This window comes from Schistocerca cancellata, chromosome 2 (assembly GCF_023864275.1).
Source record: "Schistocerca cancellata isolate TAMUIC-IGC-003103 chromosome 2, iqSchCanc2.1, whole genome shotgun sequence".
NCBI classification, from domain to species: domain Eukaryota; kingdom Metazoa; phylum Arthropoda; class Insecta; order Orthoptera; family Acrididae; genus Schistocerca; species Schistocerca cancellata.
In genome coordinates, this window is record NC_064627.1 from 334,376,943 (window position 1) to 334,392,995 (window position 16,053).

At 38.6% G+C, this 16,053-nt stretch overlaps 1 protein-coding gene across 1 annotated transcript in view; it reads right to left on the bottom strand.

Moving 5' to 3' along the window:
• Positions 1-16,053, bottom strand: part of LOC126161720 (putative U5 small nuclear ribonucleoprotein 200 kDa helicase) — a 118,901-nt gene that overhangs the window by 36,556 nt on the left and 66,292 nt on the right. Inside the window, exons 14-21 of the mRNA XM_049917755.1 lie at positions 12,930-13,040; positions 10,815-10,946; positions 10,502-10,731; positions 3,667-3,823; positions 3,451-3,557; positions 3,148-3,247; positions 2,735-2,882; positions 1,785-1,944 (exon numbers count right to left, since the gene is read on the bottom strand). Coding sequence (XP_049773712.1) covers positions 1,785-1,944; positions 2,735-2,882; positions 3,148-3,247; positions 3,451-3,557; positions 3,667-3,823; positions 10,502-10,731; positions 10,815-10,946; positions 12,930-13,040 — 1,145 coding nt within the window. The remainder of the gene's footprint in view (positions 1-1,784; positions 1,945-2,734; positions 2,883-3,147; positions 3,248-3,450; positions 3,558-3,666; positions 3,824-10,501; positions 10,732-10,814; positions 10,947-12,929; positions 13,041-16,053) is intronic.

Genomic DNA, 16,053 nt, shown 5'->3' on the forward strand with positions numbered 1-16,053 from the left:
ACTGCAACAGGCTACTCACCGAGATGTCAAAGTCACTAATTTATCTGAACTTGCAACTGAGGCACAAGAAATAGTTTGCAGGATGTCTTCTACTCCATTCTTGGACATGAACAAAAAGCTTCATGTATTTGCTAACAAACGTACTCAACTGTATGACAAATATAGCCCTTTAAAGACCAGAAAAGTAAGAAGGAAACATATTGCTTGGCTAACTGAAGACCTGAAACAGCTCGTGAATCTCATAGATGCTGCACATTGGCCACACAAAATTTTCATATCATTTTCAAGCAGAACAGAACCAGTCAAGCTGTGAGAAGTGCAAAACTTGGGCAATACCTTGACTGACAACAGAAATAGACCAACTGGCCTATGGAAAAATCTGCATGGTCTTGGTATAGGCATAGTAAAAGCTGCAGCTTATCATACTGTCCCAGGTACTTCACATTATCTGTAACCACAACTGTAACACAAATGAAATGGAGTCTCACTGATTACTTTTTATGGGAGTAGGGACTGTAGCCACAAAAAATTCTAACGCATGTGACTTGCAATGGCATCAAAAAGGTCTTGTGTATCAAACCAGCATCTACTGAACACAATGGCATCACAGTCCAAATGATGAAGCTTATTACTGACCCACTACTGATCCCTATAACAAGGATCTTCAATCACTCCTTAACCACAAGTGTTTTCCCTGAGGCCAGGAAACAAGGACTAATTATGCCCCTACCTAAAAAGGACATTGCCACAGCACACTTCAATTACTGAGCTATTTCCATTCTTCCTTGTCCAAGTCTTAGAATACATAGTGCACAACCAGTAAACAAACTACCTCAACCAGCCTACTAGATGAATACCAATCAGACTTGCATAAACATCACAGCACATATGCCTTAATAAAGGTAACAGATGCCAGATGCTTGCTATGAATGCACAAGAGGAACCTCTCATGTGCTTCTTAGATGTCAGCAAAGCCTTTGACACTGTCAACTTCGATATTTTACTTGCCAAACTTAGCAGCCTAAATTTCTCGCTAAGAACAATACAATGGTTTCACTCAGGTCTGGTGGCTCGCCAACAATGCTTCATAATCAACTCCATAAAGTCACAATGGAGGCAGGTAGTATCAGGTGTCCTCCAGAGTACGGTATAAGGTCCTACACTCTTTTCGTTGTACATAAATGATGCGTCATCCGTTTTGTTCTACTGCAAATGCCAAATGTACACTGATGACCTCCAGTTTTATCTAAGTGCAACCAATAAACCTAGAGACAGCAATTGGGAGTCTCAATACCAACCTGTGTACAATATCAAAATGGGTGCAAGATATAGGGTTAAAGCTCAACCCATCCAAAACCCAAGCACCACTGGTTGGTCATTCTAGGCTTATTAGCCTGAAATATTGGGAATCCCTACCAGCTTTAACACTAAATGGGAAAAACAGCAACTTCTCTCCTTCAGCAAAGAGTCGAGGAGTAATAAGAGACAAAAATCTAAAATGGGATGAGGACATAACTACAATATGCAAGATAGCACCAACATATCTCCACACCTTAGAAAAATATAAAAAGCTCTTCCCTCCTGAGAAAGGAACTTGTACAAATGCTTATACTTTCATTTTTTGATTACACTGACCCGGCAAGGCACACACACACACACACACACACACACACACACATACACACACACAGAGAGAGAGAGAGAGAGAGAGAGAGAGAGGGGGGGGGGGAGGGAGGTGGAGGGTAGTGACAACAAAAATTGTGGATTTAGCAAAATTAACTTACCTCTCCCAGGGGAAATTTTTCTTCTCAATTTTTTTCACTATTTCTTCAGGCATTTTACGGAACTGTCTAAGAGGTGACATAGACTGCCACATTCGCCTGTCAACCATCTTACATAACGACAAAGCTTTATCTGCCAACTGTGCCCAACCACGGTACAACACTAAAAATCAAACAACTAATTAGGTTTCCACACATAAAAAAATGTATTTTTTGTTATGAAGATGTCAATTCTTGGCACAATGTTCTAATACAGTCTAGTTCAAGAAAAGGGGGGGTGGAGGAGGGGGGGAAGAAAAGATGTAAGCAGATTCAGAAAATTCATGGTGGAACTGTAAATTAAATGCAGCATGAGAAAATAATGCACAGTTCTCAACACTGATACAGCAGTAGGAAACTGAGTATTTAATACATAAAACGAATAAGTAATGAATGAGTAGGAGATAAATCTGTCAATAATGAATTGATGAGAGGAAATAGATGCATTAATTAACAGTTTCAAATACATTAAAAGATAGTCTGACTAAAGGAGACACAACAAAAGAATAATTATCCAATTATGTTACAGACAAGTCCCAAAGAAATGCAGATTTCCGGTTTCTACAAGTTACACTGGTAATAATACATAATGATACAAGAATAAATTCATAATAGCCAAAGGTGCTACACAAAATACAAACACAAACCAAATGGTGTCAGTTCTTCAAGAAAATAACTAATGAATGAAAAAATAGAAGTAGTTTAGAGAATGCAAATCCTGACAGGGATGGGTAAAAGTAGAAAAAATGTACTTTACAAGAAAGAGTTAAAAAGAAATTAAAAAAGGTGCCATAATTACATGTTTCAGATTCACGGTGGGAGAAGCTGCAGAAAGAGATATGAATACTGATGGAAAATATTTCTAGATTCTGAAAATATGACACTAAAATACAATAAACATCACAGAAAATTACCTATTTCAAAAATAGCACGCATCAGCCGTGCAGCTGACTGTGTAACATACACCATATCTGACATTAAAGCAAATCCTTCAAGTTTCAGCTGAGAGATGTATGCTTGCAGGAGCACATTAACTTTTGCACTAGGTTCTTCTATGCTCTCCTGTGTACATAAAAAAAATCAGACATATTAAAATGCTTATAATAATATCAAATACAATGCAGTGATTATACTGGAATTGAAAGACATTTGAAACCTTTTTGTAATAAATATGGAGTTTCACTCACTCAAATCACACTGCACAAAATATTCTGGAAGAAAAGCATGTACTACAGTACGTTACACATAGAAAATGCAGTGATTTATCTTTTCAAATGATTCTTCTTCTTAAGTGCTGAGTTCTTCATTGAAATAATGTAAAACATACCTTAATTGGGATGGGTACTCGTTCCATGAGCTTCTGTAACTCCAGTTTCTCTTCTTCACGAACTGTGATATTCTTGAACTCTCCAGACAAAGAAAACACCCTAAAAGAAAAGTTATTCCATTAAAATGTGTCAAAATCAACAACTGTGTGACAGTTATGTAACAGTAATCATGAATCAGGAAGCATGCCACCGTAATTCTGTAAACACTATAAAACATGTTTTTTACCTACTCCCCCAACAGTAGTTCAAAATGGTTATAAATTGCCAATAATCATAAACCTCACATCTGCGGGTAGAATTACCTGAAAAGTTCAATTTCACTGAGGGTTGGCTTTAGAAGCTGATTATATGTTGACATTGTTTCATGTGTACAATAGTAATGACTTGAAATTCGACCAAGTTCAGTTACCTGCAAAACATAGTACAAAATTACTATTCATTGTCTCATTTAAACATTGAGGTCCTTTGATATGTCATATTTACAGTTTATTTTAGTGAATAAAATTATAGGGATATACCTGAAAGTGACCTGTTTTCCTATCATATTTTATAAGACCACTACGATCCAAATGCAAAGCTGCCGTGTGGATGAGATTTGCCCTGTGTTGCACAAGTAGTGGATCTTCCTTCACTGTATCATGGGAGATACCATACAGAGTTGGAGCTCGTAAAAGCCTAAAACAAACCACTGAATTATAATTTTCACAATTTAACTATTTAAAATAACAACAAAGTAATTACAAGATTCATTCCTAATAATTTTGAGAGAGAAATTCAAATTCCAGCATTTATAAAAAAGAAAAGAGTTGTCAAATATACTCAGATACTTTCCTCTAAGTTGTATGTATTGATATAAATATGTAAAGACCCCATGTTTGGCTGGCTTGGGAAACTTGTTGGGTAACACTTTGTGACTGGAATTATCAAAACGATAGTTGCGACTCACTATATAGCGAGGATGCTGATTGGCAGACAGGCACAACAAAATGACTGTCAGAAAGTGAGCTTTCGATCAACAACGCCTCTTCAGAAATAGACAACATACACACATACAGTCACACAAACACAACTCACACACATGACCACAAGACTGTAGCCACATGTGTGTGAGTTGCGTTTCTCTGTGGGCTGTCTATTTCTGACAAAGGCCTTGTTGGCTGAAAGCTCATTTTCTGACAGTCATTTTGTTGTGCCTATCTGCGACTCTGCATCCCCATCCTAAATTATAACTTCATTAGGAAAGATCCAGACCAAAACAGGAAAAAATCATTTTTTTAAAGCAGTCAGGAAATTGAACATCTATTTAAACACATCAAAATTAAATCTGTCAAGCATCACTAACAGAATACCAAATGCTGCATATTTTACTCCTGGCTTAGATGATCCCTGTATGAAGACTCTCGTGTCATGTATTACACACAGTTTCACATCCAATCCCTAAAAAACTTCAAAGTGTTAGTAAAATCCAACAGGTGGCAGTAACAACTAATGCTCTGTACACACATTAAATTCCTCTTTAAAGTGTTTTCTTTTTTTTTGTGAACTACTAAAAAACCTTAGCCACGAAAAGAAAAGAAATGCAAAGTGCATTTGGTTAAGGGACTGATTCCCATTTAACTGCATTCAAAATTTTAAAAGACTCCCATTTCAACTCCCTGACTGATAGGTAAAGAATACCATTTACAGGTTGGCACAGAGAAAAAAGATTTTGCAAAGAACAGCACAGTGTGTACTCTGGGATGTTGGCAATGCTTTCTTCAATCTGTTCTTGAGCTGGACAAGGCTTGTTGGTCTAGCATGCTGCACAACTCTCTTCTGCTGTTCCCATAAAAAGCTGTCACAGACTGACATGTCTGGAGATTTGGACAGCCACGCAATGTCAGCATTCCCCCAAATTGCGTGATCCCCAAACAAATGGTTCACTGCAACCATAGATAGTCAGGCAGTGTATGACATGGCTTCATTTTATTGAAACCAGATCTGCTGAATGTCAAAATTTCGAAGAGAATGGAGCCTTGTACCCAAAAATGTTTCTTTGTTAAAATAACGTTCAGTCAACACACTGCCAGCAAAGCCTCCTAACTTTCAAAGAAGGGCCTGTCACCAGAAGACAGGACAGTGCACACTGCACAGTACCACTGTGTAATGGATGCTGGTGAAATGTGACAGGATTTATTTGTACCCAGTAACATTTGTTCTGCTTATTCATGTGACCATTTAGATTAAAATGGCCTTCAACTGATATACAAATATTTTCTTTTAAGTTAGCATCCTCACTGATTTAACCAAAAGGTATATGCACACAAAATTATTAAGTTTCAGTTCAGTTTTGGAACAGACAGAAGTTTATGAGGATGAAGCTCAAGACTATCAAGTATTATTTGCACACATTGACAACCAATCCTCAATGATGGGGCAAAGTTTCACACCAATCAATGATGATTCATTACCACTGTAGCTTGCACAGCATCAACATTTACGGGGCTTCATACAAGACAACACACATCCATGATGTTGCTTCCCCCGCCCCCTCCTTCTGTGGGACCAAACTACTGAGGTCATTGGTCCCAAGGTTTACACACTACTTAATCTAACTTGAACTAACTTACGCTAAGGACAACACACACATGTCCAAGGGAGGACTTTAACCACCAATGGGGGGAGCGGAGTGAACCGTGGCAAGGCACCTCAGATTACATGGCTACTCTGCATGGTCTTTGCACTGGAAATGTGGATATTGAAGAAAAGCACACGAGCAGGACACAGGGTTGAGAGACGACATTTTACAGGGTGTCTACGTGGACAAGGAAAAAAAATTCCCGGATTTTTCCCGGATTTCCCGGTTAAAAACACACTTTCTCCCGGATGACAGTATATTTTCCCCTATCACTCCTTTGAATGGTTATGGTTTTGTACACGGGCGTACAATTTCCCGGCACTTTAGAAAACGAAACTCAGAGAAAAAGGCACGTTTTGGAAATATCTTTGATGTGCAGCAACATGTACGCTGCGTATTTTCGTATTACGAAAACATACATTAGAAAATCCACCAAACACCGCATGTTACTTTCCGAACCATTGAAACCGAGATTTCGATGCGCTTTTGTAAGCCGTTCGTAACTCATGTCACGTGATCTCGCCAGCCGATGACAGAGGATATTCAGAGCATAGGACACGTGATGTAGTCAGCCAATAGCAACATCAGTGTTAAAAAGCGCGCCAAACAGGGAAAGTTAATAGTTTAAATTAATATACATAGTGTTGTTACAAGAAAAGCAAAACTTTCACATAAAATATTGGTCTCAACCTGCAAGAGAAGCTAAGCTTTCGCATATACTGTTGATCTTTTTTAAGAGATATCATACAAATGTGCCTGTAAAATTTTTAATAATGACATAAATGTCTGATCTTCAGGGTTCGAGGGTTCGAAATGCTTCTAAATGGCTCGTCATCAGACACCTGATTTTTAAATGAGAGTCAAATGCTTTGTGATTTAATAAATTCACGGTCCATTCTTGTACGTAGTTCAACTTACGTAAAAGGATATTTACTTTGAAAGTAACGCTTTTCAAACCACCAATCGTAATATTTTACCGCGACCTGTTTAGGTTCGTTTCAGCAGTTGCCAGAGAGCTCAGGTAATAGGCGACACCGCGCTTGGGTAGATATCATGACGTAGGAAGCCCGTTTGTACGTACGTGTAAAAGATCATCAATGAAAGATGATACTGCAAGAGCATCGGAATTTCGTGAACCATATTAAAATGTGCACATTTAAAGTGCATACTTAAAGGCACACTCGTATGTCCAGATTCCCAATGAAGTACCGTAGACCCCGACCTGATATTAAGCTTTTAAGTGTGGTTTTCAGGATGTAAATTTTCTTGGAGCATCAGTACTTTATTATATCATGTTTTGTTCTTTATTATGGCATAATGCCATACGTGCTAGAAAATGAAAACGTGCACTTGAAATGCAGCGAACAGTTGAAACTACCCAGTACTGTGGAATTAAACATTTCGTTTCAGATATATTGACTGCCTCTGCGGAAAAGATTAGCAAACGTCAAATTTCTTTAGCAAACAGACAAAAATAACTTCATTGTTCCGCAAGGCGATTAATGCTTGACTGTCAGAAAGGTGGAAATAAAATAAAATCTGAAACTAATGACATATTTCAGCCTTTAGTAATTATGTGAATGTGTTTTAATTCACTTGATAGCCCCCGGCCACGGATATCCGTTTTGTTTTCATTTGACGTGTGAGTAAACGAAGGGGAAACAGCAAAATCACTGAACGTAAACATGGGTCACGTGGAGACTACCCACTATAGCTCAGATTGCTCTGCGCATCAGCCCCGGATCTAAGACATTTGCGAACCGGGTCAATACTAAAAAAAATCGAATTTTCAAAATATGTTCATCTTGTAGCGCATATCTTTCTGAAAAGTCTGAAACATAAAACGTATGTATTCGAGGAAATGTAAGACATATTATTTGGTCTTAAGTATGCCCAAGTGCAGTTCCATGCCTCTTCATAAAGCATTTTTCTACTGCACGTCCAAACTATATTCAGGAGAGTGGAAATTAAAATGTCCTGTGGTGCCTCTCCTGCTCCCAGTCAGCCGGTTTGGCAGCCTGCCTCTCTTTAAAAAAAATCTCGCAATTAATAGAGGATGGGATTATTTGTAATCGAGAGAACAAGAACTCTTCGGAAAATCTGAACTCTTCATTGCCCATTAGTTAATAACTTGCTGTTTTGTGTGTCATAAAATTAAATATAGGATATATAAAACCAGTACTGACAAGAGATAAGCAAGAAATTACACATTTCTTCAAACCTTAGCTCCTAGCATTTTTTTCTCTCTAATTTTGCTACAGCTTTACATGGTGTGTTTTCCTTTCTGTGAAAGAATCTTTTACCTCATCAAAGTTTGTCAAACGTTTTGCTACATGGAAAATCGAAATGTAGTTATCTAATAATGAAAAAGCTGTTAATACAAATAATACCCAAGACTGATGTGGTTTCTCGATCTGATTACGTCTATTTTGTCACTGTCTGCTAGATAAAACAAAATAGGCCTTTCTAATACGGCAGCAATTTTATAACACACCAAACAAACGAGACTGCTTTGGCACAAATGGTCATTTTTATAACACGACAGAATATAATCCAATAAGTATCAATTTCAAATGCCTATTAGGCCTACTACAAGCAAAAAGCTTCATGTTAGGAAATAGTTTCACGTTTCATTCATATGCACCAGCTTCTCTAGCATGACATCGAAAACTAGTATTACGAAATTTTTATATAAATTTGGAATCGTCTTATTCTTCCATAATTTGTGTGATGTCCTCGTTTCTTCTCCGTCCTCGTTCTATCCTGTCATCACCAATTCTGTAGCTGTTGCTGCCACTGTCAAAATTTGTTCGCCGATTAACTTCACTAACCCTGCCAGAATCACTGGTTTAGGTCTCCCACAATTATTCTCCGGTTATTCGTTGTTACGTGTTCGTACAACACGTTTTCCGCGTTACTTCCATAATAGAACTTAAGCGGCTGGTAACCGGGGACTGTACTACTGGTCCTTACTAGTGTAGCGATCTGGCCAAACATTTTCTGCCAAAACTTCATTTTCTTGGACACACCGAGAAGATAATACATAATCTTTCTCACCTGTTATTCCTGTCAGTCGTTTATTTCGATTCTGATAGTATGAATCTATGGATTTCGCTAGTAATTATAACAACGCTGATCATTCCCACACCCAATCAGCCACATAATTAGACAGAGACTGCCATTCATCCATTCGGCTTTACTCCACTCAGCTCGTATAGCCCCGTCCCCTTTTGTCTGTGGAAAGTTTATTTCTAGATGTGACGAGGATTCTCCTGACAAAGACATCACGTACACTATGCATGCATTCAAAAGTCAGCTTATGATTCATTCAGAAATCAACTTAAAATGTGTTCAAATACCAACAGAGAAGCGTTTCAAAATCATATGACTAATTGATAGGCAAATGTGCGCTGGATGCTAGGTGCTTTGTGAAACAAGTTTTTTTTCCCTCAAGAATATGAATTAGGCGACCCCTTTTCCCGGAAGTATCTAGCTGCTTGCTGCGACTGCTTGCACAGCCAACAGCCACATTCCCGTTGACAGAAGCGGGAGAATCTACTACTCAAACGTGACTCTACTGCGCAAGCGCATGAGCCCGCGCGTTAACTGCTAAAACAAATCGAATATAAACAGTTGCGACTTCACGCTCATTGGAGGCAGTTTGTTGTTATGAAGCACTGCATAGTCTTCCTAAAAGCCTTTGGCAAATTTTCAATCGGCAGACGCTTGCATGAGCACTTGTGTCGTCGTTGTATATGGCGCATTTCCTTCGCAATTTAAGTTATTTTCGTTTTTTTTCTCTCGTTTATGTTTTATTGTTGAAGTATTATTCTGCAGTAGCGGGATACAGTAATATCCTTTGTTAGTGTGTCGGTTCTTACTAGTCAAAATTACAAAAATTTAACTGAAAACTAAAACAATGAAAAATTCCCGGAATTCTAAAAACATCCCGGGTTTTTCCCGGTTTTCTCCCGGATGAAAAAAATCCCGGATTTTTCCCGGATCTCCCGGTTGTCCCGGGTCGTAGACACCCTGTTTTAAAGACAGACAGAGCATTGGTGGGCTGCCAGAGGCCCACATCTAGCCCCCAATTGGTTTCAATCCAGACCACAGTAGAAATTCTGGGTGAACATAAAATGAATGTGCTCTCAATGACATGTTTTACAACATAGTTTGTACACATGGCGTGTTGGCAAAGGAGTGCCATTAATATTGATGAATTGCCCCACAAACATTAGTGTCACAGATGATATAGTTTTGACTTTATGCACTAGGAGTGTTGCTATCACATTGTCATGAGACTGCCCATGAACTGAAGTAAGTAGGTGAATCAGGCCTGGGGGGTCACCAAATGTTGCCTAAGTCTGGGATAGTGTAAGGAACAAGATGATGGGAAAAATAATAAAAGAGATGCCCAAATAAGAGATTGCAAGAGAGACAGGGTTACAATAGTATGGACGTGTTACAAGAGTGAAGGTTGGTAGGAAGTCGTGACAACCTCATGAAATGACCACAAGACACAAGACCATTAGAAAGACCATGAGGTGGAGTCAGAGTTGGAGCGAAGTAATGTGTGAAGAAGAGAAGTGAAGATTATGGCAGAGAGGAGAGGGTAGAATGGTGGGAGGACAGGAAAAGATGGAGGGACTTCTGATTCAAGCTAACCAAGCCAGGGGCTGGAAACTGAAGAAGAAGAGGAAGAGCAGGAGGAGGAGGAGGAGGTGATGATTACTGACCTTATATACAAATACGTGTATCCCAGCCATGTTACAGCATCTTTGACATTCTGTATTGTGCCAAGAACAATCTCAGCATTCAACATGTCAGGTAATTTGCTGATCATTTGTGACTCTATAGGTAGCTGTTGATTCAAAAGTGACAAATAGTACTGAAGTTCACTGTGATTCGTTATCAGAACACCCTCACCCTTGGTGTCATACTGTGGTCTCCCAGCACGTCCCAACATCTGCGGAAAAAGTTAAACACAATTATAAATATAGGAAACACATTTAACCTCCCTAAGAACAAGACAAAGTTCTATGTTCTTACCTGGAGCACGTCCAGAGCACCAAGTTCAACCCAGCGCCCCTTCTCAGGGCTGTAAACCTGTGTGCCTTTAATGATGACAGTGTGAGCAGGAAGATTAACTCCCCAAGCCAGTGTTGCTGTGGAAACAAGTACCTGGAATTTTGATATAAAAAGAATAAAGCTCTACATATGAACAGGTGTAGCTGGTAAGAAAGAAAAAGAAATGGAAGCAACAAACAATGTGTATGATACCTGTTTTCTTTTAGCACAACATGAACAGTAACCAGCATGAATGACAGAAACACACACACACACACACACACACACACACACACACACACACACAGGCGTGTGCTTCTCTGCACGCACATACAACTCGCATACACATGGAAACTGTTGTCTTCAGGCCCTGGGTGTGTGTGTGTGTGTGTGTGTGTGTGTGCGTGTGTTCTTACATCTGACAAAGTGCTTAGTCCAGTAGCTTAATAATATCCAACAGCCTTCTTTTAAATGTGCCTGTCTTCCACTTAATGCCTTAGTGAGTAGTATTCTATCTTAAAGCATATTACTGTTCCATTCTGCATTTTGCATTTTTGCAATAAGAAACTAAAATTCTAAGAGAAAGACAAGACATTCTTGGCGTAGGGAAACACAGTGATAATCTTTCAATTTTTTAAGTTATATACACTGCCTGACAAAACAAGTGAAGCATCTGGAAGGGGAGCAGAAAACAAAATGAAACTCCACAGCTGAGATGATATGTGATACTGTTTCAATGATTACAATGTTGAGTGAAATTTACAAAGAACTTGGCAGCATGAGCCCACTTATCAGTATGATGTCCCCCCCCCCCCCCCCCCCCAATCCCCCATGCATGAACTGAGTCAGTTGGAAAGGGGGTCTAAAGCCATTGTACCAGGGTGTGTACCCTTTCTTGAGGCAATCTTACCACAACTGTTGTAACTGGTCCTGGATGTCATAGATACTGGCTCTGATACAGGATTGATGACCGAGCTGATCACACACATGCTCCATCAGAAATAAATATGGTTTGTGTTGTGGTGTTAACTGTAACCTACACATGGGACAGTAATTGCCTAGTCCAAATGCTGCTAGCCTCTGACCAAAGGTGTGGGATAACACAGAATTTTGCAGAGAGTCCATTACTTGTTCTTGCATGGCAGGTGCAGATGTGAAGGGGTTACCATTTACTTGGTGCACAATACAGTGATCCTCCTTTGTGAGGGTTAGATGTGTTTGACTGAAACCTTGACAACCAGAATGTCTGCTCACATGTTCCCATACAGTCCAACATCGGGCCACTGCTGTGTCTGAATGCCCCACAAATCTAGGTATTGCATGATCTGATCAGCTGGCCAAATGAGGCCCCTTTCAAATGCCGATAACGCTGTATCACTTGAGTATGTGGCACCTTCATGGCCTTCACAGTGATCACTCAATATTGATGCTGTTGATGCCCTGTATACACCCTACCAGGCCTAGCAACTAAACTAAGCACGAGCAATACTAATGCACTCTTGTGACCATTCTACCTATCACAGCAAATTGCAACTCTAATCATATACATATTCTGCGATGTTGTGTCATGTACAAAGACATATTGACATGTGACCATGTGTTCTGGGTGCTTCACTTTTTTTGTAAGGCAGTATATTTCAGCTGCATGTTAGAAGTGCCCCCCCCCCCCCCCTCACACACACACACACACACACACACACACACACACACACACACACACACACACACACACATGCACACTTACTGCTGTTGAAAAATCAACTTTTCAGAGATACACCTCACTGGGAAATGTGCAGGCAGGAATAAGATGTGTAACACAAAGAAGTGCTGACACTGGGAATTTAAGGATACTAAATTCTGAATGAATTCACAGCTTCTATTAAAACTCACTCCTTCTTCTCCCATGCCACTTCTTACCTTCTCATGGATGACATAGTTTAAAAACTGCTCTTCAGCATTGCTGTCTATCATACTTTTGGGTTTTTGCACAGTGTACAACATTTCATCTACGTTTACTGATTTCTGAATGAAGTAATAACAGCATGGTACATGCTATTAACAATACAAAAGTTTATTAATTTGAGCATAGTATTTTACCTGAATATGTCGATCAGCAAACAGATCTTCAACAAGAGTTCTGTCAACACGAGTCATCCCAGCATGATGGATGGCAAATCCGTATGGCAGTAGATCTTTCAGCTCATTGTTCTAATAAATGCAGAGCAGGATAATCATCATCAGAAGTATGTAATTTATTATAAATAAACAAAATGATTTCAGTTTTAAGTACCATGTAATGACAAAAAACTCCACATATTTCTTCACTGCTTCAGAACTGTCAGTTTATGATATTGTTATGCAACTGTGAAACATGACATATATAGTGTTGTCTAACAAAAACTATTGCAAACTTTTTTTTCTTTTCTCATGCTATAATATTAATCTCTCATGGCTCTTTTCTACACTGGCAACAATTTTTTAACTTCATTCTTCCCTCTCTTAATAGTATAATCACTTTGTCATCAACATAATCTTCACCACCACCACCACCACCACCACCACCACCACCACCACCATGACCACCACAATCATCATTCCCCCCTTCCAATCCTATAAATTTAGGTCTTTTAACCTGGTACTGTTACTGCCACTTCCCTTCTCCTCTTCTCTTCTAGAACAGCTTTGTCAGGTCAGAAATATTTTAAATTCTAGTCTTGCTACTGGGTCATACTGATATGCAGATTTGGCTCCCCCACATTATTGCACATGCTGAAGGAATTTGTGCCTACTTTACTTTTCATGTTATGTGTAAGCTTAAACAAAAACACCAAAACTTTTCAACTGTTTTATTTTTAATGACAATTTTTACCCAGACCTAACATCCATCAGGAAGGCTGCAGCTTTGGTTCTCTACATGGATGCTTTCACATTAAATATACTTGTGTAGAGGTTCTCTGTATGGATATATTCACATTAAAACAGTTTAACATTTAATCATAATATTGCATCTTATTTGCACTTACATCTAATGTTCCACAATGCACATCACAGTATGTATAACAGAGGATACGTTGAGTCCCCTTTTAATTTCTCCTCTTTCCTGGGCCATTTGTGAATCATGAGTGGTAAGGACAACTACAGTAAAAGTCCAATATATTGCAAATTCAGATATAACACAATGTAAAAATCTTGTTACAATCTACATTAAGTGTTTCTGTAACGAGTCTCTGGCCAGCTTTTAAAACTGTCACTGGACAGAAACCTGAACACACATTTCATGATTAACGCTGTGACACTATCAACAACATATCTACATAACAATGTTTGAAAATAATCGAAATGAGTACAATCATAATTCACTTCATTTGGAGTCTAGATTTTTTTGTGGTTGTTATAGTGCCCCAGAAACAAAAAGCATATTCTTTGAGTGATAAAGTGAAAATTATTATTTATATACAGAATGGTTACACAAAATCCAGTTTAGTCGCATCTGAAGAAACAATCGAAAGGTGGGTGAAACAAGAGAATAAACTTAGAAGTTTTGTAAACACAACTGAAAAAGACGTCTAAACAGACAGAAAGAGGATGACACAAAAAAGTGGTTTTTAGTAAAGCCAAAATATGCTACTTTCTGGACTGATTCTTAAAGCTCATGCTGAAAAATTTCACTCTGATCTACATGGCAGCGAACATTTCATTGACTCTGATGAATGGTATCCTAAGTGGAAATGCCAAGGAATTTGCCAAATAAGCACTGAAGGAGCAACAAGGTCTTTTGATGGTGAATCTGCTTCACAATTTCCTTGTATTCTATGGTAACTAATCCCAGGTGAAAACTTAAATGGACATAACATGCATAAGTGTGATGAAACGGAACTTTCCTACCAGAACTCTCGATGTAAGAAATTCAGGAAATAAGACTGCTTTCAAAATGAAGAAAGATAGAATTCCCCCTCTACTTGGCCTCTCTGGCACAAACATCAGGTAAGACAAAACTTTTTTATAAAGGAAAAATTACACGCCTAAGATGTTTCAAGCACGTAACCATGTCATCATTACATTCACTAACATGTATTCAAAGAATGCCTGCATGACATGTGACATCATCAAGTGGCACAAGAAGAGTTTCTTCCACCAGTGACAAAGCACCTGCAATCACTTAAGCAGAGAGACGAAGCTCTGCTAATCCTTGATCACTGTTTAGCTCATCCACTTCTTGATGATTTGCAGTCAAAAGAGGGAAAACTAAAAACTTTGTTTTTGCCTAGAAGCACAATGGTAGAAATTCAGTCAATGGATCAGGGTATCAAACAAGCATTTAAGGCTCATTGTTGCAGTGAACTCCTCACATCAATACTAAATTTTGATGATGAAAGAAAATATCCTGAAATCTGTAAATCTGAAAACTGGCATATATTCAGCTGGCCTGGAAGGATAAAGTATTAGTCTGACCATTGTTACAAATTGCTGGAAATGTTCCGTAAAAGAAAATGCAACAGATGAAGAACGTTGTAAAATAGAGTTCAGAAGCAGTGGCATCCAGTCTCCATATGATGTTCTGCAGGGCAATACTGAACTCGAAGGCACGAAACTGCTGGGCAGCTGTCGACAATGACTAACTGATTGCAGCAATCATAGACAACAAAAATATTATTGGTGCTGTATGAGATGAATGTAGTAAATCGACCGAAGATGAGGATGAGGATGAAGAAGAAGAAGAAGAAGAAGAAGAAGAAGAAGAAACAATAGAAGATGCACCCAGTACCTGTGAAGTATTGGATAATATAATGAAAGTGAATATACAGATGTAGTGACAAAGTGAACCAAATCATAGTCAGTTGAAACTGATAAGCATAAAACAATGCACATGAAGGAAAATGCCTAAAATGACCCACCACAGACAGCTGACTGACTTCTTTTAGGCAGCAGAAAAATGAGCATACAGAATCATAAATAATCATATATTTTGCAGTGTATTTTATGTTCAGTGTTGCAGTCCGGTATTTTATTTGGAACTACTTTAGTGTTATTGTTTGGTTTTTCATTTGAATGAAGTTCATCTCATTGTTGTACTAGACAATGTTTTTACATATATTACTTCTAACATTCTTTAAGCACATAGTACAGTAAGAGGCATCTATTCCACTTTGGATTCTGTCTGATACACTAAAGATATTGATAATCTATTTTCACTCTGACAAATGGTCACTAGCCTCATTTA